This window comes from Neovison vison, chromosome 14, assembly GCF_020171115.1.
Source record: "Neovison vison isolate M4711 chromosome 14, ASM_NN_V1, whole genome shotgun sequence".
Taxonomy (NCBI): domain Eukaryota; kingdom Metazoa; phylum Chordata; class Mammalia; order Carnivora; family Mustelidae; genus Neogale; species Neogale vison.
In genome coordinates, this window is record NC_058104.1 from 9,134,124 (window position 1) to 9,155,060 (window position 20,937).

At 56.4% G+C, this 20,937-nt stretch overlaps 3 protein-coding genes across 5 annotated transcripts; all 3 read left to right on the top strand.

Annotated features, from left to right (window-relative positions):
* The first annotated feature begins 292 nt into the window (after positions 1–292).
* On the top strand, positions 293–8,838 carry FBXO24 (F-box protein 24). The gene is made up of 10 exons (XM_044232541.1): positions 293–1,483; positions 1,756–1,854; positions 1,953–2,136; positions 3,085–3,323; positions 3,560–3,794; positions 4,345–4,503; positions 4,774–4,895; positions 5,163–5,294; positions 7,745–7,915; positions 8,233–8,838. Exons 1-10 carry the CDS (start codon positions 1,250–1,252, stop codon positions 8,593–8,595), a joined length of 1,938 nt encoding a protein of 645 aa, XP_044088476.1. The 5' UTR covers positions 293–1,249; the 3' UTR covers positions 8,596–8,838.
* Positions 8,839–9,804: 966 nt separating this feature from the next.
* On the top strand, positions 9,805–14,822 carry PCOLCE (procollagen C-endopeptidase enhancer). Its single transcript, XM_044233084.1, has 9 exons — positions 9,805–10,015; positions 10,893–11,001; positions 11,428–11,686; positions 12,584–12,708; positions 13,184–13,320; positions 13,613–13,842; positions 14,088–14,165; positions 14,288–14,458; positions 14,591–14,822. The coding sequence occupies exons 1-9, from the start codon at positions 9,921–9,923 to the stop codon at positions 14,755–14,757; spliced, it is 1,371 nt and encodes a 456-aa protein (XP_044089019.1). The 5' UTR covers positions 9,805–9,920; the 3' UTR covers positions 14,758–14,822.
* A 2,640-nt stretch (positions 14,823–17,462) lies between these two features.
* On the top strand, positions 17,463–20,312 carry MOSPD3 (motile sperm domain containing 3). Of its 3 annotated transcripts, none has more exons than XM_044233085.1 (6): positions 17,463–17,536; positions 18,017–18,280; positions 18,506–18,581; positions 18,813–19,042; positions 19,836–20,000; positions 20,099–20,312. In XM_044233085.1, the coding sequence occupies exons 2-6, from the start codon at positions 18,079–18,081 to the stop codon at positions 20,128–20,130; spliced, it is 705 nt and encodes a 234-aa protein (XP_044089020.1). In that variant the 5' UTR covers positions 17,463–17,536; positions 18,017–18,078; the 3' UTR covers positions 20,131–20,312. The 3 variants fall into 3 exon arrangements, with proteins under 3 accessions (XP_044089020.1, XP_044089022.1, XP_044089021.1); XM_044233087.1 differs by lacking the exon at positions 17,463–17,536 and adding an exon at positions 17,560–17,629; XM_044233086.1 differs by lacking the exon at positions 17,463–17,536 and adding an exon at positions 17,770–17,785.
* The last annotated feature ends 625 nt before the right edge of the window (positions 20,313–20,937 follow it).

Consider the following 20,937-nt stretch of genomic DNA (forward strand, 5'->3'; position numbering starts at 1 on the left):
TCTTAGTCCAGAAGGGACCGTGCCCTCTAGAAGAAGGCCTCCGTTTTACAAATGAGGAAACCGAGGCGGAGGGAGGTCGATGGGTTGGCAAGATCGAACCGCAAGTTACCGCTTGCTCTAGAAGCCCGATTTCCCACCGGTTTCCCAGCAGCTCCTTCGGTGGGCTTTTTCTATCCGCACCCTCTTCTTTGCCTCCTGAGCTGCAATGGAGGGATAAAAGGGGACCCGGACACCGGAGGAAGCCGACGACCCTTCTTCTGTCTGCTGAGAGATCTTAGCATTCTCTTAGGATACAGAGTTGCCTGACCGCAAACCACTGAGAGTTTCTTATAAATCACATCTCAAATGTTGACATTCCTAAACATTTATTGAATGATTAAAATTCCATCCCCGGTGTCTTCAAAACGTAGTTGTTTACTAGTCCCCATGAATAAGGGAGTTTGGGTGGCTGACGATTAGCTAGCGCAATAAAGTCTGTAATGCTAGGCAGCGGAGGGCTGGTTTTCCAGGACTGGATTGCTTCAAGTTCCTGGAAGATCCGGTTACTCCTTGAATTTATTGGTGTAGATCCTTTGGTCCTACCTGGACAGACACCCCCCCCCCCAACTTCTGCTGTTTCTCATACATGGCACCCCTCTCCCCTGTAAGACTACATTAAAAGCTTAGACTGTGGGAGATACCCCAAGTTTCAGAGTAACTCTAGCCCTTTCTTCCACCTTGATAGGTTGTCCTTCACACATGCCTTGATGTTACTGTCTCAGGAAACATGCTTTGGGTGTGTTTTTACAAGACTAAAGAGTTTGTGCTGAATTATCCCCACTTTCATCTTAAGACTCTAAGAGAGTCTAGCGGGGTCACCGGTACCCCTCAGCTGTCAAACTGAGTTGATACTTTTTTGTTTGGTTTTTTTTTTTTTTTTGAGTTTATACTCTTGGGCTACAAATCGCTGGAGGCCCTGGCCTGCTGAGGTAGGAAGAACTCACCAGTGTTTCTCTGTGGAGCTGAGTTAATGCAAAAAAAGGGCCTCAAGTGGAGGGACCTCAGAATTACTCCCCAAAAGGAAAGGCCTCATCTACCAGTAGTTCCCACTTTCTCTCTCCTGTAAAATGCATAACCCATGGGCCACTGGGGCTAACGCTGAGCTAGAACCCAGGAGCTGTCTAAGAGAAAAACCCCAGGCCAGGTTGGAGAAAATAGGTCACAGTGGCTGGGCAGTGAGGTCACAGAGAGGTTTGTCTTCCCAGACTCCATGGGGGAGGGGCCTAGGAGGCAGAGGGGCCCCAGAGGTCCCCCAAGCCCAGGCGGGGGACATGGTGTGGGAAAGGCAGCAGGGACGGGGGCCAAGGAGCTGACTACGGGGGGCCTAGGGGCACGGAGAGATGAGGGCAAGAGCAGGGAGGGGGCAGTCAGGATGGTGAGGAGAAGCCGGAGGCGAAAGCTGCAAAAAGTCACCAGGCTGTGCGGACGGGAGGAGGGGCTCCGGGTGAGGGGGGAGCGAGCCAAGGGAAGGACAAGAAGATGACAGCCAGAGATCGGGGGAGGGGTTCTTTGGAGCTGGTGGACCAAGGAACATGGCAGACAGGGAAGGGTGACCCATGGACCTAGAGAATAAGACGGGAGGATTTGAGAACACAGAGCCGGAAGACAGGGCGGTGAGCCCCCAAGAAAGTAGCTAATGAAAGACAGGCTAAGAGAAGGCAGCAAAAGAGGCCTGACTCTCATGGAACCCCTGTGCTCCCCATTCTCCTCGGGCAGGTGAAGCGGAGCTGCCCTTCATGTGGCCCAGAGCCTGGGGGTGAAGAGAGGAAGGGAAGAGGGAACCCTATTTCTGTTCAGCTGTTCCCCCCAGAGCTGGTGAGTCCTCCATAGGGAGGTATTAAAGAATAAAGGGCAGGGGGCCAGACCACGGAGGGACCCCACTGATCCCTGCTTCCTCCCGCCTGCCCCCCCAGGTGGAGCATATCATCTCATTCCTCCCAGTCAGAGATGTAGTCGCTCTGGGCCAGACCTGCCACTACTTCCACGAAGTTTGCGACGCCGAGGGCGTGTGGAGACGCATCTGTCGCAGGCTCAGTCCTCGCCTACGAGAGCAGGGTTCTGGGGTCCGGCCCTGGAAGAGAGCTGCCATTCTTAACTGTACACCTCCCCCAGAAACCCCCACTGTCTTTGCCTCTGTCCTACCTTATTCTGGGGTCCCTCCTGTTCCACAGAGTTGCCTCCACATTCCTGGCCAAACTTCCGGGGCCCCTTTCTCTGGAAGAACCCATTAGATTCAAAACATATGCTGTCAGCGCTACAAGCTTCTAGCCCCACCTTCTGAGGGACCCCCATTACTAGCATCCCTAACAAACCTCTCCATAGTCAAACTCTCTTCCAAATCTTACCCTGGACACCACCACTACTCCCCAAACCTGGAGTTTTCCCTCCTCTAAACCAGGGTACCTCAGCCTTGTCACTGTTGACATTGGGGGGCCAAATAGTTATTTGGAGTGGAGGTGTGTCCTGAGCATTTCAGCATGTTCATCAGCATCCCTAGCCTCCCCGGACTAGATCCCAGGAGCAAACCTCCTCCTAGAAGTGACAACCAGTGTTCCCTGAGGGACAGAGTCACTCCAGGCTGAGAAACATGCTCTAAACCATTCCCAGGGAGCCCCTACCCAAGTACTTGATTTCACACACTGAAGAGGGAGATCCTGATCTGATCCCGATAGCAGATCCAGAGCCTGGGCTGAGCGGGGTTACTGGCCTTTCTTGATCATTCTTTTTCACTCCTCCTCCTGCTGCTTTTCTATGTGTTATTTTCCCTTCGATGTCTCTGATGCAAGGGTGGCCTGAAGAAGCGCTCCAAAGCATGTGTAGTGCCCTGGGCTGAGGAGGGCAGAGAACTCAAGTTCAGGCATAGGGGATTATTAAAGATATGCTCTGAGCTTTCCAGTGTCCTTTGGAAGGGGTCTGTTCCCCAGTCTTAGGTCTGGGAGCTGCTAACTACCACACTGCCCGAGAAATCTAGTCCGCCCAAGCTCTGATTCCTCTCCCCTGTGCCGTGCTGACCCCCTGAGCCTTCCATCTCCTTCCTTTCTCCAGACACGAAGGGCCTGTACTTCCAGGCATTCGGGGGCCGCCGCCGCTGTCTCAGCAAGAGCGTAGCCCCCCTGCTAGCCCATGGCTACCGCCGCTTCTTGCCCACCAAGGACCACGTCTTCATTCTTGACTACGCGGGGACCCTCTTCTTCCTCAAAAATGCCCTGGTCTCCTCTACCCTTGGCCAGATCCAGTGGAAGCGAGCCTGCCGCTATGTTGTATTGTGTCGCGGAGCCAAGGATGTGAGAAGCAGAGCCCACCCCTCCTGCGGGGACCTGGGGACCACACCAGCCCTGAGGTCTCCTCCTCGGGACAGCCACCCTCCTGTCCCAGGAACTGAGAAACAAGCCCTTGTTTCCCAGCCCTGAACCCCATGTACCTCATCGCTCACCCCATTGGGCGGTGAGAGGCTCCCGTTGGCCCAGCCTCATTCCACTCCCAAGGCCTAGACCCCAGACATCTTCATCTCTTCCTACAGTTTGCCTCGGACCCAAGATGTGACACGGTTTACCGCAAATACCTCTATGTATTGGCCACTCGGGAGCAGCCAGGCATGGTGGGCACAACGGGCAGCCGGGCCTGTGACTGTGTCGAGGTCTATCTGCAGTCCAGTGGGCAGCGTGTCTTCAAGATGACTTTCCACCACTCCATGAGCTTCAAACAGATTGTGCTCGTTGGTCAGGAGACGCAGCGGGCTCTTCTGCTTCTCACAGGTGTGGCCCGGAGCAGTGGTTTGCAAACTGCTCTCTACAGATTCTTCAGGTCCTGCGGCAGGGGCGCAGGAGGCCTCTCACATGGGTTTCTGCAGGCCACCTCATCCTGCTCTCAAATCCAAGAGCTTTGCTTTTTGTCTGCCTCCTAGTCTAAGATGCTATGAGTTTCATTTGAATAAAGGGTGCTGTGGTGGTGGTCGGGGGGGGGGAGTTGGAAACCACTATTCTAGCCAGGCAGGGCCCCAAGTTCTCAGCTTCATTCTTCCTAACACTCCAGTTGGATTCTGCCAACCCTCACTGCTAGGTGTTCTCTCCACTCATCTTTCACGCTCAAGGACTTGCCTGATTTATTTTGGGTGGTAAAGGGCTAGAGTCTGGACTCAGGGTCACTCTTCCATTATTCCATTTCTACCTTTTTTCTTCCAGCCCCATTCTAGGACAGTAAATGTTTCATCCGTATGCCTTAGAGAGTCTCCTGGGAACTTAATGTGGATATTGGGGGGGTCCCCTCCCCCCCCCCATAATTGTCTGCCTCTCCCCCATCTCCCAGAGGAAGGAAAGATCTACTCTTTGGTAGTGAACGAAACCCAGCTGGACCAGCCACGCTCCTACACCATCCAGCTGGCCCTGAGGAAGGTGTCCCGTTGCCTGCCTCACCTTCGTGTGGCCTGCATGGCTTCCAACCAGAGCAGTACTCTCTATATCACGGGTAAGAACCACCTTCCTTCTTCTCCAGACCCTGGTCTCAAAACAGACCTTACAAATACAGACAGTGCCTCCTGATACTTACTCCAGCTCTGTGGTGGACCCTTCCGGGCATCCTAGTGAAAAGATGAGTTTAGGTTCCCAGATACCGTAACTGGTACATTGCTAGTGGGTGTGAGACACCCCAGATCTTGTAACTTTTCTCCCAGGTAGGGCCTTATCTCTAGGAAATAGGTGCCCAAAGCTGCTAAGCTGAGGGCTCCTGACCCCCCAGACCAGGGGGGAGTGTATTTTGAGGTGCATACCCCAGGGGTGTATCGTGATCTCTTTGGGACCCTTCAAGCCTTTGACCCCCTGGACCAGCAGATGCCGCTTGCTCTCTCACTGCCTGCCAAGGTAGGAGCCTGGAGGGATGGGGCAGACCAGGGGGCGGGCAGAGGGGGGTTGTGTTAGGGTTTGAAGGGTGCCAGAGGTCTGAAATGTGAGCAGGGATCAAATGATTGCTCAGGGAGGGACAGGGAACCCAGAGAGAGGGGTGAGGCAGCGGGCAAGGCCAAAAGAAGGCAGCTAGAACTGGCAGGTTAGCAGCTGGGAAATTCTAGAGCTCAGGGTTCCCCTGGAGGGAACTGAATAGTCCCCTCCTCTTTCTGCTTTACTTCCTAGATCCTATTTTGTGCTCTTGGCTACAATCACCTTGGTCTGGTGGATGAATTTGGCCGAATCTTCATGCAGGGAAATAACAGATATGGGCAGCTGGGGACAGGGGACAAAATGGACAGAGGGGAACCCACACAGGTGAGACCGTTTCTCCGTTACTGTCACCCTGCCCCCCTTCCTCCAGTTCCCTAAACCCTGGATCTCTCCACTTCTCCGCCATCTTTAGAATCCACTCCTTACTCCCTGGGGAAGTTAAGCCACCCGTAGGTAATGCCCGTGGTACTACTGGTGCATACCTTTCCCAGGGTTGGCACTGTGAGGTGCCAATAGGAATTCAGCGAAGCAGGGAGACCGGGCGGTGGGCTGGTCTAACCGGAAGAGGTGAGATGTCATCAGGGGCCTGGTAGGTCAGATCGGATTTGGGCGGGCACAGGGAGAGGCATTCTGTATAGTGGGGACGAGAATTTAAAGCAGACACTTAAAGCGCACACTTAAAGCAGACAGAGTGTTTCAAACATCAGTAGATAGGAGGCGGCGCAGGTGGGGGTGAGCCCAGAGAGGCACAGATTTGGGAAGGAGGTTCGGGAGCAGAAGGTAACCACCGCCCCCCGCCCCCCCCCCTCGCCCATGACTGAGAACAGGAGGCCACGGAATGAAAAGCCCACTGGGAGACTGTTGAGCCCCAGCAACACTTGAGACAAGAGCCTGGGGCAGTGAGAACCTAAAAGAAAGGATCCCGGAGATGTTTTTGAAAGGAAATGAACAGGCCCTAGAAACTGCTGAGATATGAGGAGAAGGCCCCGAGGACAAAAGAGGTTCTGGAGTGAGACCCCTTGAAGAAAGACAGCATGCCTACAAACGTGGGAAGGGATGCTGGCTTGAGGAAAGAGAAGGAGCGTAAATTTGGACTTTTCCTAAAGTGGAAATGTCTCGCTGGCATTAGGGTCCATGCGGAAACAAGGCTGACATGGACAGGAATAGGGATAGAGGGGCAAATCCCGGGCAGGGGCCAATGTCCTAGGCAGAGGGAATGAAAAGGCTGTCTCTGACGCCCGATGGGCACATTCTTGGATGCCAAATCCCAGAAGCCGTGGGCTCAGAGAGTTTCAAACAGGAGGGAGTGACTCGGGCTGACAGATAATGCAGGAAAATACCCACTGACACGGAAAGATGGTCAGGCCATAGTTTTCAGTGAAAAAAAATTATTTTACATAATACAATGCCATTTTTGTTTTAAAAAAATACAATTTGTACACACACACGCAGCGGTGAAGAGGAATATCCAGCAAGATGTTTATAGTAGGTCGTAGGATTCCCAGTGATTTTTTTTTTTTTTTTAAGTAGGTTCCCCACAAAGCGTGGAACCCAGTGAGGTACTCGGACTCAACGACCCTTAGATCAGAACCTGAGCCCATATTAAGAGCCAGGCGCTTGGGACGCCTGGGTGGCTCAGTTGGTTAAGAGCCAGGCGCTTAACGGACTGAGCCACTCAGGTGCCCCTGGCCAGTGATTTTTTTTAAAGATTTTTAAATTAAATTAAATTTTATTTATTTGACAGAGAGAGAGAAATCACAAGTAGGCAGAGAGGCAGGCAGAGAGAGAGGGAAAATTAGGCTCCCCACTGAGGAGAGAGCCTGATGCGGGGCTCGATCCCAGGACCCTGAGATCATGACCTGAGCCAAAGGCAGAGGCTTAACCCACTGAGTCACCCAGGCGCCCCTGGCCAGTGATTTTTAATTTACTCTTTGCTCACCAATATTTTATAACTTTTCTATCATGACCATATATTACTTGCCTGTGTCTTCAAAATTAAAGCCCTCGTAATCTCAGGAAAAAGTGTGCGAGAGGCTCTCGGATTTGGCCGCTGGGAGGTCAAGGGCGTTTGGAGAGAACACGTTAGTAGTTTAGTAAGGAGAAAAGCCAGATCACAAGAAAGTGCAGGAAAGCCTGGCCATGGTGAGAGCAGGAAGGGGTCGACCTCAGACTGGTCACGTAACCAGTTTTGCTGCCCGAAAAGACGGAGGCTGGAAGCAGCAGGAATCCGGTGGCCATGTTGTTTTTTCAAAATAGGGTAGCCAGTTCGAAAGACAGGGATAGGACCAATTGAACTTGCTGGAGACAGGAGAGAGGAATAAGTGGAAGGAAAGTCCTTCCTGGGGGCTGGCCTGGAGGGAGGGAGGGAGTCTTTCAACTTTGGGAAAAGGAAGGAGAGCCCTCCTCCTGGGGCTGGAAAGCAGGATGAAAGGCTGGGCTGGCACAGGCCTGGGGTGACAGCGGGGAGCGGATAGCAGACCCTGGGCTCAGGCAAGTAGCCCAGGGTCTGTTTTCTGGGGAGCAAAGATGAGGAACCGACGAAAGTTCTAGACCCCATGCAGTCCGACTGGGGCTTCAGGAGATCCTGAAGCGAGGGAGCGATTGCTGTTGGTCTGCCTCCTGGCTGGGAGTGGGGTGGTGGGAGCTGGGGGACGCTGAGTCCCTTCCCTTTCCCCTCCTAGTTTCTCTAGATTCTTCCCTGAGCCTTCCTGTCCTGTCTGGGCCCCCAAATCCTTGGCGTTCCCACCTTAGGGATCCTGGCCCTGTGTCCTCAGGTGCATTATCTGCAACGCCCCATTGCTCTGTGGTGTGGCCTCAACCACTCCCTGGTGCTGAGCCAGAGCTCGGACTTCAGCAAGGAGCTTCTGGGCTGCGGCTGTGGGGCTGGAGGCCGCCTCCCTGGCTGGCCTAAGGGGAGTGCCTCCTTCGTGAAGCTCCACGTCAAGGTCAGAGCATTGTCAGGCCAGCAGGCAACCAGGGAGGGCAGGAGCCATGGAGCCAGACTGCACACAGGAACCCCGGGGAGGGCCCCATCGCCCCAGCACCACCTGCCTCCCTTCCTGGCCCCACACCACAGCCCCGGGCTCCCTCCCTCAGCAGACCCTGCTGGCCCTCTCTGACCTCACACAACCTTGGGGCTCGGCCAGCCCTAGCTCACTTGCTGGCTCAGGGCTGGCCGGAGAGGGAGGAACACAACAGCTGGAACTTCCTGGGAACCCCTCAGTGATGGCCCCACTGAGCCACGCCCCTTCTCTCCTCCCAGGTTCCTTTGTGTGCCTGTTCCCTCTGCTCTACCAGAGAGTGCCTCTACATGCTGTCCAGCCATGACATCGAGCACCACCCCACCTACCGGGACCTACCAGCCAGCAGGGTGGTGGGGACCCCCGAGCCCAGCCTGGGGCCCGGAGCATCCCAGGACCCTGGGGGGACAGCCCGGGCGTGTGAGGAGTACCTCAGCCAGATCCACAGTTGCCCCACGTTGCAGGATCGTATGGAAAAAATGAAGGAGATCGTGGGCTGGATGCCCTTGATGGCGGCACAGAAGGATTTCTTTTGGGAGGCCTTGGACATGCTGCAGAGGGCTGCTGCAGGGGTCGGCCCAGGTCCCCCAAACCCTGAGAGCTGACCCCTCCCCCTCCTCATCTCACCCCCAGAGGGAGAGTGCAGCCCTAGGCCAGGAGCTAAGGAGACACAGGGCGGTAGCGGTAAACACTGTATGTGCACACGGGGGGAGGGGATTGCTCGACATGCCAGGGTGGACAGGGAGCTGTTTTGTAAAATGTTTGGGGGGCTGCCCAGGAGGGGCCCCCAATCTGACTATCATGGACAAGAGATTTGATGGACAAATAGAATAAAAGGCTGAAGTGAGGCCCGGTTTGGAGCCCTGGGGCCGGGGAGGAAAATGGGGCAGGGGACGGGGCCCGATGCCTGGCTCGGTGGGCGACGGAGGACAGGAGCATGGCTGGGGGGGCAGAGCAGAAGTGGCTCAGGCATTCAGGTGCTGCAGACCTGACCACCTACATCTCTCAGCTCGCTTTCCCCTCCCCCTCCCAAGACATGCCCCCCCCCCCCCGGCTTCTGGACTTGGAAGTCCAACCCCCACCTTCTGGAGCGATGCAGGCAACATATGGTACTCGGTTCTCTGGTTCTCTTAGTGGGGTCCTCTGTCCCTCAGACTTGCTCCCATCCTGAGCAGGCCACTTGCTTCTGACCTCACAGAGCATCCTACCCATTGCCCTTGGTCCCCAGGAAGTCAGTCCTCTCTTCCCCTCCTCTGATTTACCTCCCGGGTTCAGTCTCCTGTGTTGTCCCTGTCCCTTACGTTCTACTCTGACAGAGGACGTGCCCTTCATCCCCCCCCCCCCCGCCCGCATACCATGCCTCCCTAAGCCACTCCCCCACCTCCAAATACTGGGGAGAGTCTGGGTAGTCTTGGCCCCGGGGATGGGGAGAAGACAGTAGAAATTCCGTAGTGGAAAATAAGCTGGAGCCAGGGGGTGGTCAGGAAGGGGGTGAGTGACTGGATGTCGGGGGGTCAGGGAAGGACGACCTGTGGGTGCCGAGGAGGCGGGCATGGGGAGGATCATGATGAGGGACCCGAGGCTGTGTTTGCAGGATGCTCGCGCACCTGGCAGAGTGGGCTTCCGGAGGACGGGACCCGATGCCTGCACTGTGGCTGAGGCTTGATGCTTCTTCTGCCCTTCACTGCTCGACCCCCTACTTGGGTCAATATTTATGTGTCCTGGACGTAGAGAGGCCCCTGGACTCACCACTGTCCCGACTAAACTCTCCCTGTCCCGCCTTCCCCACCGCCCGCCCCACTGGCCAGTCCCCACGCCCACACACCCAGGCTGCCTCATCTGGCCCTGATTATCCCTGCTGCTGCCGCTGCCGCTGCTCAACTCAGCTGCCGCCACTGACTCGAGGACCCCAGCGCCTCTCCCCCTGGCCATGCTGCCTGCTGCCACAGCCTCCCTCTTGGGGCCCCTCCTCACTGCCTGGGCCCTGCTACCTTTCGCCCAGGGCCAGACCCCCAACTATACCAGGTAGGTCTCGGCACCTTCCAGATGGCTTGAGTGAGCTGCAAAAGCCCTGATTCCTGGGGGTTTTGCCTGTGGATCCTGTGGATTCTTTTACTCACACACGACCCCCCCAAAATCTCCCACAGCCCCAGCTCCCCCCTAGCCCCTAAGTTCTCTCTCCCTACTGCAAGACCACGATCATCTGTGGGCCACCACTGTCCCCCCCACCCCATTCCTCCACCCTTTGTCCCCTGTCCTCTAAGTCTCCCCACCCACCCAGACCCTTGGACCCCCTCCGTGGAACCTGAGAGCACCAAGACTCTGAACTTGCCCGGTAGCTGGACATCTGGATTCCAGGAGGGAAATCAGAGGTGGTGGGGGGAGAGAGGAGAGTGAGTGGGGGACCTGGGAGTCAGATACTCAAGTACTTAGCAGGAACAGGAGCAGGGCAAAGGTTGGGAGCTGGGGAAATCTGGTCTCCAGGTTCAACGTGAGGGCCATAGCCGTGGCTCCTCATCTCTCCGCCCCCCTCCCCCCCATGGCCTCGTGGCTGTGTCCACATCTGGAAGTAGTTAGGCGGCTCCTGTCCCCGACTGCCAGGCAAGGCGAGGAGGGGGGGAGAGTGAGGAGCAGCCTGGGGAGGATTCCGGGAATTCCTGTTGGGGTGGGGGTGGGGATTGGGGGTGTTGGAGACAGCAAAGTTGCTGGCCCCACTTGTTCTTAATCCTCTCAATCCCGGTCTCGCTGGCTGAGGCTGTCCCAGATCCCCCAGGCCCTTCTCCTCCATCCTCCTGGCGTCCCTCCCTGCACCCGTCCCCCCACCCCACCCCGCCCCATCCTCATTACCCTATCGGTTCCAAGCTCTCCTCCATTCATGGCTGACCCCTCTTCTGTTCTCCAGACCCGTGTTCCTGTGTGGAGGGGATGTGACCGGGGAGTCAGGTTACGTGGCAAGTGAGGGTTTCCCCAACCTCTACCCCCCGAATAAGGAGTGCATCTGGACAATCACGGTGAGAAGGTCCTCCTGATCACTACCCCCTTGTTGAAGTTTTGCAGGCCTGACTGCTAAGGGAACCCCAGTCTGCCGGCCCCTCCGGTCCCTGCACGACTGCTTCTCCCAGGTCCGAGCCCTGTTCTCTCCAGTAGCGGAGGGCAGCAGTGCCCACAGTAACACGTGGCAAAGTGTCCTCACATCTTCCTTAACTCAGGGCCTGCTCCCCTACTCCCAACTCCGTTCTCAACCCTCCAATCTCTCCATGCCCTAGATCTTGTCCCTGCCTGAGCCACAAGCTAGGGCAGAGCCCCAGCCCCCTGCTCTGCACCCTGATGGGGTCCCTTCCTGCTCAGGCCCAGTTTCTGTATGAAATGCAGGTACCCTCCGCCTGGGTTGTGTGTGCCTTGACTTTGCGGGTCCTCTTCCCTGTCCCTGCCTTCAGGTCCCTGAGGGCCAGACTGTGTCCCTTTCCTTCCGAGTCTTCGACTTGGAGCAGCACTCGGCCTGCCGTTACGATGCTCTGGAGGTCTTTGCCGGGTCTGGAACCTCGGGCCAGCGGCTTGGACGCTTCTGTGGGACCTTCCGGCCTGCGCCCTTAGTCGCCCCCGGCAACCAGGTGACCCTGAGGATGACGGCGGACGAGGGCACGGGAGGACGAGGCTTCCTGCTCTGGTACAGCGGGAGGGCCACCTCAGGCACTGGTGAGACCTCCCTCACCTCCGCCTTCCCCCTCTCCTGGCCCCGCCCCCGGCGCAGGCCCCGCCCCCAGCCTTAACCTCCACCCCGCGCCAAACCCGGCGCCCGAGAGCCTAGGGCCCCCATTACCTCCCTTACCCTTTTTCCTCACTAACTGCCCCTTCAGTCCCTCCTCCCCGTCTTCTCTCCCCCCTCCCGCTCCCACCCACCCCCTCTTCCAGGCCCCCCCCCAGGCGCGAGGCGGAAATGGGTCACCGACCCGCGGGTGGAATGGGCGGCCTGGGGTTACTGGGACGGTGAGTAACAGCCCGCCCCCGTCCGCAATCGGGCTCCCTCAGACGGGCGTGAGGGGGCACCCCCGGGCTGGGGAACTAGGTTCCCCCAACCCGGAGCCCCCTACACCCAGCCCGGGGCTCCCGATTGCGGTCCCATCACCCCCCTCCTGGCGGCATCAGTCTCCCCTAAAATGTGTTAAGGCAGAGACCTCCCCAAAAGGGTCTCTGGGCTGTGCCCCAATTTGAGGGCACCCTCACAACGTGAGGACTCCCGAGCCTGCAAAGGGGACTTTTCCGCCGGACCGGGGAGATGGGATCTCCCAGGGGAAGAGGAACGATGTGGCCGCGGGGCAGGGGGAGGGGCGAGAAGGGACCGTGTCCAGCCAATGCCTCCTCCCCCTTCCACCGCCTGCCTGGGGGGCCCGGAGGTCCAAGACTCCCCCGAGCCCTTCTCTTCCAGGCCCCCTCTCTGCTAACCAACCCCCTCTTTCCTACCCCTCTTCTCGTCCCCTCATGCTGGGACCCAGACGTCTGAGCTTCCAGCACAGTCTTCCAGCCTAGAGCTCTCTCCGAGCTGACCGAGGGTCTCCACCGCCTCCCACCCCCAATACTTTCTCCCCTCCCCAGAGCACCAATTTTGCGGGGGGCGGCTGGAGAAGGCCCAGGGAACCCTGACCACGCCCAACTGGCCCGAGTCCGATTACCCCCCGGGCATCAGCTGTTCCTGGCACATCATCGCGCCCCCGGACCAGGTACCGACCCCCTGCCCGGGCCGCCCTCGGGGACCCAGGCGCCATTCTGCAGCATGCAGCCAGCAAAGATTTACTGACCATCTGCTCGGTCCCGACCACTGAGCTCGCGCTGGTAGGGAGCAAAAAACAGACCCAGAACTGCTTGCACTCAAACAAAAAGTGTAAAATCACACCTGTGACAAGTCTTACGAGAGCGAGGTACCCGACGCTGATCCATAAACGGGGTTGTGGGTGTATGTGGTGGCGCTGGAGGTGGAGGCCGGGTCTGTTCCCTGAGCGCGAGCCAGGACTAGACGATGCCCCAGACGGAAGACGCCGCCGAAGGGTTCCCCTGGGCGTGTGACCCTCCGAGCTGGGGTGTGAACGCTTTTACGAGGTGGGGGGTACGGGGGACCCGGGAGGAGAAAGAGGAGGTGCCGCGAGCTTCTGGGCTTCCGGGGTCCAGCCGCGCAGCCTCGTCTCTCCCCGGGGACAGGTGATCTCGCTGACCTTCGGGAAGTTTGACCTGGAGCCCGACACCTACTGCCGCTACGACTCGGTCAGCGTGTTCAACGGAGCAGTGAGCGATGACTCCAAGAGGCTGGGGAAGTTCTGCGGCGACACGGCCCCGGGGTGAGGGGATAGCCCCGGGTGGTTGGTGGGTCCCAGCGTCTCCACCTTTCCAGGGAAAGGACTGGGGCGTGGGCGGAGACCGGGCTTAGCTGAAGAGGCGGGATCTGAACCCGTGAGCCACAAACGGGTGGGCGGAGCTAGTAGGAGACCAGGCAAGAGACCCGGCTTGGCACCAGGACAGGTCCGGGTCCACCGATCCATGGAGAGGAGAGTAGGTCCTGCGAAGGCGGGACGCTGGTACAGCCAACAAGGCCCGCCTGACGCCCCCTCCTCCGTGCCCCGCCTCCCGCAGTACCATCTCTTCCGAAGGGAACGAGCTCCTGGTCCAGTTCGTCTCTGACCTCAGTGTCACGGCGGATGGTTTCTCCGCCTCCTACAAGACCCTGCCGCGAGGTGCCGAAGGGCAGGCCCGGAGCCCCGGGGAGGATGCCCGGTCGGGTACCTCGCTCCCCAAGCCCAGACCCCCACCTGCAGAGAAACCAAAGGCCTCGTCTGAAGCCCAGGCAACTCCGGGGGCCCCCGGTGAGTCTGGGAAGGGGGAGGAAGGGGATGCAGACTGAAGAGAGCCCTTTCAAAGACCTCCTTTCCAAACTCATTCATTCATTCATACATCACTCACTGGTGCCTCCTCCTTACTGACGTCTGGTACTGGGTGCTGCCCAGAACTCTGAATGAATTCAAATCAATGAGGCCATTATGAAGGAAGTGGCCCTTCCTACCTGCTGGGTGGGTCCCCCTCCACAAACATCACCCCCTCTCCCTCCTAGCCGTGCCTGCTGTGTCCTGCCCAAAGCAGTGCCGACGGACAGGCACCTTGCAGAGCAACTTCTGTTCCAGCAGCCTGGGTAAGAAGCCCCATCTGCCAGCAGCTCTAACCTCCCCTCCTGTCCTCAGAGTCCCCCCTCCTGGCTCCAGCCCTGAGCTGGCCTCCTGTCGCCTCAAACCTCTCACGCCCACTCTCCCACAGTGGTGACCGCAACAGTGAAGTCCATGGTTCGGGGTCCAGGAGAGGGCCTCACTGTCACCGTCAGTCTAATTGATGCTTACAAAACCGGAGGCCTGGACCTGCCCTCTCCACTCACTGACGCCCCCCTGAAGCTTTATGTACCTTGCAAGCAGTGCCCCCCCATGAAGAAAGGTAACGGATGTGGCAAAATGGGGAAGAGGACATATAGCCTTATGAAAATGATAGAATCTGAAGGACTGACAAGGACGTACCTCTTACAAGGTCTCAATAACACGCTCTCGACCCCTCCCTCTCCTCCCCCAGGAGCCAGTTATCTGATCATGGGCCAGGTGGACGAAAGCAGAGGTCCTGTCCTTCCTGCAGACAGCTTCGTGGTTCTCTACCGGTCCAACCAGGACCAGATTCTCACCAACCTCAGCAAGAGGAAGTGCCCCTCCCAGCCTGTTCGGGCTGCTGGGTCCCAGGCCTAAAACCCAGGCTACCTTCCGGAGCCCTAAAGACTCCTTTCTTATCCAAATAAATGTTTCTTGATGGAGGAAGGGGTATCATCTCCATTTCTGTAGTCTGGGGGTCCATCTAGGAGATTTCGTTCATGCGTTAAACTCAACAGACTCAAGAGACTGTTTGCTATCCTGAATAATCTTTTAAGAACCTAAGACCTTGTCACCTTTTGCTCAAAATTCTCCCTTATTCTAGGAGGCGCCTAGGTGGCTCAGTGGGTTAAAGCCTCTACCTTCGGCTTGGGTCAGGTCATGATCCCAGGGTCCTGGGATCCCACGGTCAGAGATCAGCGGGGAGCCTGCTTCTTCCACTCTCTCTGCCTGCCTCTCTGCCTACCTGTGATCTCTCTCTGTCAAATAAATAAAATCTTTAAAATTTTTTTAAAATAAAAAAATAAACCCTCTCCCTTATTCTCAAAACACACACACACACCACAGAGGTGTCGGATATGTTAATTAGCTTGCTTGTGGTAATCTTTTCACAATGTATACATATTTTTAAAAAGATTTTCTTTGGGGAAAGAGAACAGAAGCAGGGGGAGGCACAGAGAGAGAGGGACAAGCAAACCGTGCCCCCCAAGTGGGGACGGTGAGTTCACCTGAGATCACCTGATCTCAGACCCTGAGATCACGACCTGAGCTGAAATCAAACCCTTAACCTACTGAGCCACCCAGATGCCACCATTAACAATTTTTCTATGTCTAAGATATCTCAACAAAGCCATTAAGAAAAAGAAATGAGGAAAACCTCTTCCATAGTTTTCCATCAGTCTCAGAATAAAATCTGAAGTCCTACTGCAGACTCCGAGGCTCTAGGTGATCTGCATCCCATCCTCCCAGTGATTGCTGTCCCCTTTGCAATCACTTCCAGTCTCAGTGGCCCCTTGACCATTTCCAGTACCCTTCTGCTTCGGGGCTTTTAGCTATCCCCTCTATCCAGAATGCGCTCCCCTGATTTCTCATGGCCCGCTTCCTAACTCCATCAGATCTCAGCTCAAAGTTTCTTCTTAGTCACTCCTTTGTTCATTTCAAATGGTGGGCACTTTGGAATGAACCAGAAAACAAAGTCTCTGCTCTTGTAGGGAGGAAAAGTACATTCTATCGGAGCAGATAAAATAAAAAGCAGATAATAAAATAATCAAGTGAAGCTATGCTGTCAAGAAAAAAGTCTAAGAGGATAAAGGGATTTCTGCATTTGTTGGGGTGCTTTGGGATAAGATGAACTTTATTTTTGCTCTACTGCTAACCAGTCGTGGGGCCTGGGGTGAGATCCTTCACCTTGGGATGATGCCAGTGGCAGGGCTGGTAAATCCTACTTCCTTTATGCAAATGCGACTGATTTCTGAGTCCCACGCTGGAAAGGGAAACTCAGGAGAGGAGCCATGGACTGACATCCTGATGCAGGAAGGTTGGGTGTGGAGATTCATTAGATATATCTATATATCTATATCTACATAGAGAGACAGAGATGGAGCGAGCATTCCTGAGACTTGGAAAGGAACAGAGCATGAGTCTCGTCTTTTCTTTTCTTTTTTTGAAGTTATTTTTTTTTAAGATTTTATTTATTTATGGGGGGGGGAGCGAGCACAGGCAGACAGAATGGCAGGCAAAGGCAGAGGGAGAAGCAGGCTCCCTGCCGAGCAAGAAGCCCGATGTGGGACTCGATCCCAGGACGCTGGGATCATGACCTGAGCCAAAGGCAGGTGCTTAACCAACTGAGCCACCCAGGCGTCCCAGTCTCGTCTTTTCTTGAGGTCCACTACACCTGTTCCCTCAGGCATCCAGCAACTGCTCAGAACAAGCATAGGGTCCACGTCCTTCATAAGTCACTCATTCCCTGAAGCCAGGGGGTCTTGGCCTGCAGATATCTAGTGAGAGTGGCCTGAATAGGCACAGGACGGCTCTGTCAGATCATTCCCTAAGTATCACCTATTGCACTGGAAGCCTCCAAAGATATTCTCTCTCTGTCCCTTACAAGGAGGACATATGCTTTTCGCATCAGGAGGCATGTGTAGAGTGGGGTGGGGGTGCAGGTCCTAGCAAGAATAGAAGCTGGAAAAGAATCAAAGGGGGGGCGGCTTTTGGGGCACCTGAGGGGCTCAGTCAGTTAAGCGCCCCACTCTCTGGATTTTAGCTCAGATCATGATCAGGGTCCTCGGCTTCACCCGGCAACAGGCTCCCCCCCCCCCGCTCAGCGGGGAGTCCGCTTCAGGAGTCTCTCTCCCTCTGCCCCTCCCACTCGTGCTCTCTCTCTCTCAAATAAATCTTAACCAAAACCAAAACAAAACAAAACAATGGGGTCCCTGCAGTTTCCCTGCCTCAATCCTAGCCCAACTGGAAGCAACCTCCCAACTAGGACCATGGAAAATCGCTATGATGACTGCAAAGGCTTCTAGGAGAGCCTGGGATTAAAACAGAAAAAGAGGGCTTTCCTATGGGTTGTGATTCTAGCGACTTGGAGGTCTCAGTGGGGAGGAACAAAGCCCAGTTCCCAACTCCCAAACTCCGCCGGGCCCCCTGACTTACTCCGGGTAGAGCTTTTTGCCCCGAGTAGCCCGTAAAGTTATACGTCACTGGGATCAAGCCAATCACGTCTTTAGACTCACCAATCGGCACGTGCTGACGGCGGAAACGAGGCCGCCCTAGCCAATGACAGGGGCCGTACGGCGGAAGTGCAGAAACCGGTCTCTCGGGAAGATGGCAGCCTCGGTCCGGCCAAAAGTTGATTGGCAGGTTCAGTGACCAGAAGGTAAGCCTCACAGCACGAGCGGCAGTTCGGAGGCTGAGGCACGAAGGCGCTGCGAGCCAACCTCAGGGAGGAGAGTCGGAGGCGCAAATAAAGGTCTCTGGAGAGACTGGAGAAAGGGCGGCTCCGGAGGGGGGCGCTGCGGCGGGCGGAGTCTGGCCAAAGAGCTGGGACGCCCGGAAGGGGCGGGGCCCGAGGCGGGGCGGGCGGGGCTTTTGGAGATCGGGAGCCGGGCCTGGAGACGAGGCCCGGGTTGGGAACAGCTGGGGCAGGGTTTATGGGGTGGGCGTGACCATGAGGTGGGGCTTGGGGCGGGGCTTAAAGGGACCCGGGACAGAGCTGGAGAGGGGAAGGGTTTGGGGGGCCTGGGCCTGGTCTGCGGGAGCCTCATCTAGCGGGGTTCCGACGCGGCGGCGGCGGCATCAGACCAGGCCCTGCCCCCCCGATCTCATTCCAATCCCTTTCTCCCCTCTCGTCCCCCAGCTTTAGACTCCAGGCCCTGTCCCCTGAGCTCTGTCCTCGTATGTCCACCGTCCACAGCCTGCATGCGCCGTGGGGCGCCCCAGGACCAGGAGCTGGTGGGCCCGGGGGCTCCTGGGCGGGGGTCCCGGGGCGCCCCTCCTCTCTCGGGACTTGTCCCTGTCCTCGTCTTTCCCCCGGACCTAGTATTCAGGGCGGACCAGCGGAGCGGACCCCGGCAGCTGCTGACGCTCTATAACCCCACGGGAGCCGCGCTTCGCTTCCGAGGTGAAGGGATGGGCGCCTCATGCCGGGGATCTGGGTCTGGCAGCAGGACATTGGGGGATGTGCGGGCTGGAGGAGTGAGATGAGTGGGGTCAGATAGCCAAGCTTGGCTGGCTGGAAGAGTCACGTCCAGCCCTGGGTTAGAAGGGAGGGGGGACTCTAATGTCCCTCCATGGGCAAGCTTGTCTCTGAAGCAATAGTCGGTCTCTGTGTGCCTTTACCCCTCAGTCCTGTGCACAGCGCCGGCCAAATACACGGTGTTTGACGCAGAAGGATATGTGAAGCCTCAATCCTGCATTGACATGTGAGTGAGGAGGGTGGAGGGGACTCACGGAGGCCAGGGGTCGGTGCCACCTTTGTCTCAATTACCGGAGCTGGTAACATACAGCTCAGACCTGGTTCTCTGCAACCTTTTTCCCCACCTCTGTCTGCGTCCCTAAGGGGAAGGCTTCTGGGAGGTGGGGCCTGGATCCACTTGGATCACTGCCTGTTACTCACTTCCTCTCACTGGGTCTCTCTCCTATTTTGGGACCAGTGTGATTCGCCACGTGGCCCCCATTCCCAGCCACTATGACGTCCAGGACCGCTTCCGCATTGAGCTGTCTGAGGAGGGAGCTGAGGGTACAGTGGTGGGGCGCAAGGACATCACTTCGGTTCTGAGGGCCCCAGCCTACCCCCTCGAGCTTCAGGGACAGCCTGACCCAACACCCCACCCAGGGCCTCCTTCCTGGACAGCACCACCCAAGGCCAGACACTTCCCAGAGAGTGAGTCGGGGGATGGGAATTCTCGAGTTCTTTTTTTTTTTTTAATTAAAAGAATTTATTTATTTATTTATTTATTTATTTGACAGAGAGAGATCACAAGTAGGCAGAGAGGCAGTCAGAGAGAGAGAGAGAGAGTGGAGGAAGCAGGCTCCCTGCCAAGCAGAGAGCCCGATGCGGGATTCAATCCCAGGACCCTGGGATCATGACCTGAGCCAAAGGCAGAGGCTTAGCCCACTGAGCCACACAGGTGCCCCGAGTTCTTGAGCATTACCCTAGAGATGGGCTAAGCTGGAGCTGAAGGGGTCTTCTGGCTCCGTGTTTTGCTTCTTCGTAGAAGCATTCCTAGGAGTTTAGATTTTATATCAGGTTAGGCAAAAAGCAGGCTTTTTAGTTCCCCTGGTTTCTGGCTTCTACTTAGAAGGAAAAGTTCTTCCTTAGCTCTAACCTCAGTACTTCCTATCATTTGCTTCCTCTCTGCTCAGTTCAATAAAAAACCCATACTGAGCAACTACGCCAAACCAAGCTGTGGGCAGCACATGGGAGAGTCCCTTGCCTGAGGGACATGTACAGGAGTCAATAATGAAGGCAGGGTGAAGAGAAAAAAGTGCTGAGGGCCCAGAGGGGAGAGGGTCTCTCATGCCTGTGGGGACAGAAGCTACAGGAAGGAGGGGACACTTGCAACATGTCCCCTGGAGGCCCATAAAAATACACCTCCCATCTCCAGCTTCCTCCCTGGAGGGCGCTGGGCTGGGCAGGAGGGCGGGTGGAGCTTCTGATGACCTTTGTTTCCCAGACCGCCCCCCACAACTGGCCACCAGCTCCTTCCTCCTCTTCTTGCTGACCGGCATAGTCTCTGTGGCCTTCCTGCTGCTCCCGCTCCAGGACGAGCTCGGCAGCCAGCTGCCCCAAATCCTGCACGTCACCCTGGGACAGAAGTTGGTGGCAGCCTACATCCTGGGTGAGCACAGTAGTGGCTGGGGGCGTGGGGACCTAGGAGGGAGGCTAGCAGGGCCCCAGGGCTGCTCACCCCCTTGGTCTTCTTTCTCTGCTCTCCAGGACTCCTCACCACGGTGTTCCTCCGGACCTGAGCTCTCTGCTCACCCTCCCCCCACCTCCTGGGGCAGGGACTTGGACGTGCCCATGAGACAGCCACTGTGATGCTTATGCCTCGCCTCAGTTCCTACTCCCTCTTCTTCCCGCCCATCCTCCCTCCCCCAGGCACCCAGGGATTTGTATTCATTTTCCAAATTGAATAAAATAAATTTTTAAAATCAAACTGAGAAATGGAGGGAGCAGCCCCTTCCTTCCCACTTCTTTCCTGAAGTTTCTCCTTCCGGCCACAGGAGACCCAGGAAGGGGTGGGGGACAGTCAAGGAGCCCAGTGAGGATATAGAAGACCTGGGTTCTGGTCCTAGTGTCACACCGGGAAAATGTGTGACCTTGAGCAAGTCACTGAACTTCTCTGAGCTTCTCTTTCTACCTCTAAAATGAGGGGATTGGGCCAGCAGATTTTTAAGGTCCCCTTTAGCCCCCCAAATAGGGTCCCGTCCCTAAACTAATGTACTTAACCTACAAAGAAACAAATCTTGGCCCGATCCCGCCCACTGCACATATCCAGTCTCATAGTCTTGAGCTAGATGCCTTTTTTTTTTTTTTTTTTAAGATTTTATTTATTTATTTTACAGAGAGATCACAAGTAGGCAGAGAGGCAGGCAGAGAGAGGGAGGAGGAAGTAGGCTCCCTGCTGAGCAGAGAGCCTAATGTAGGGCTTGAACCTAGTACTCCAAGGTCATGATCAGAGCTGAAGGCAGACCCTTCACTGACTGAGCCACCCAGAGACCCCCCACCTTTTTAAAAAGTAGACTCCACACCCAGTGCAGAGCCCAGTGTAGGGC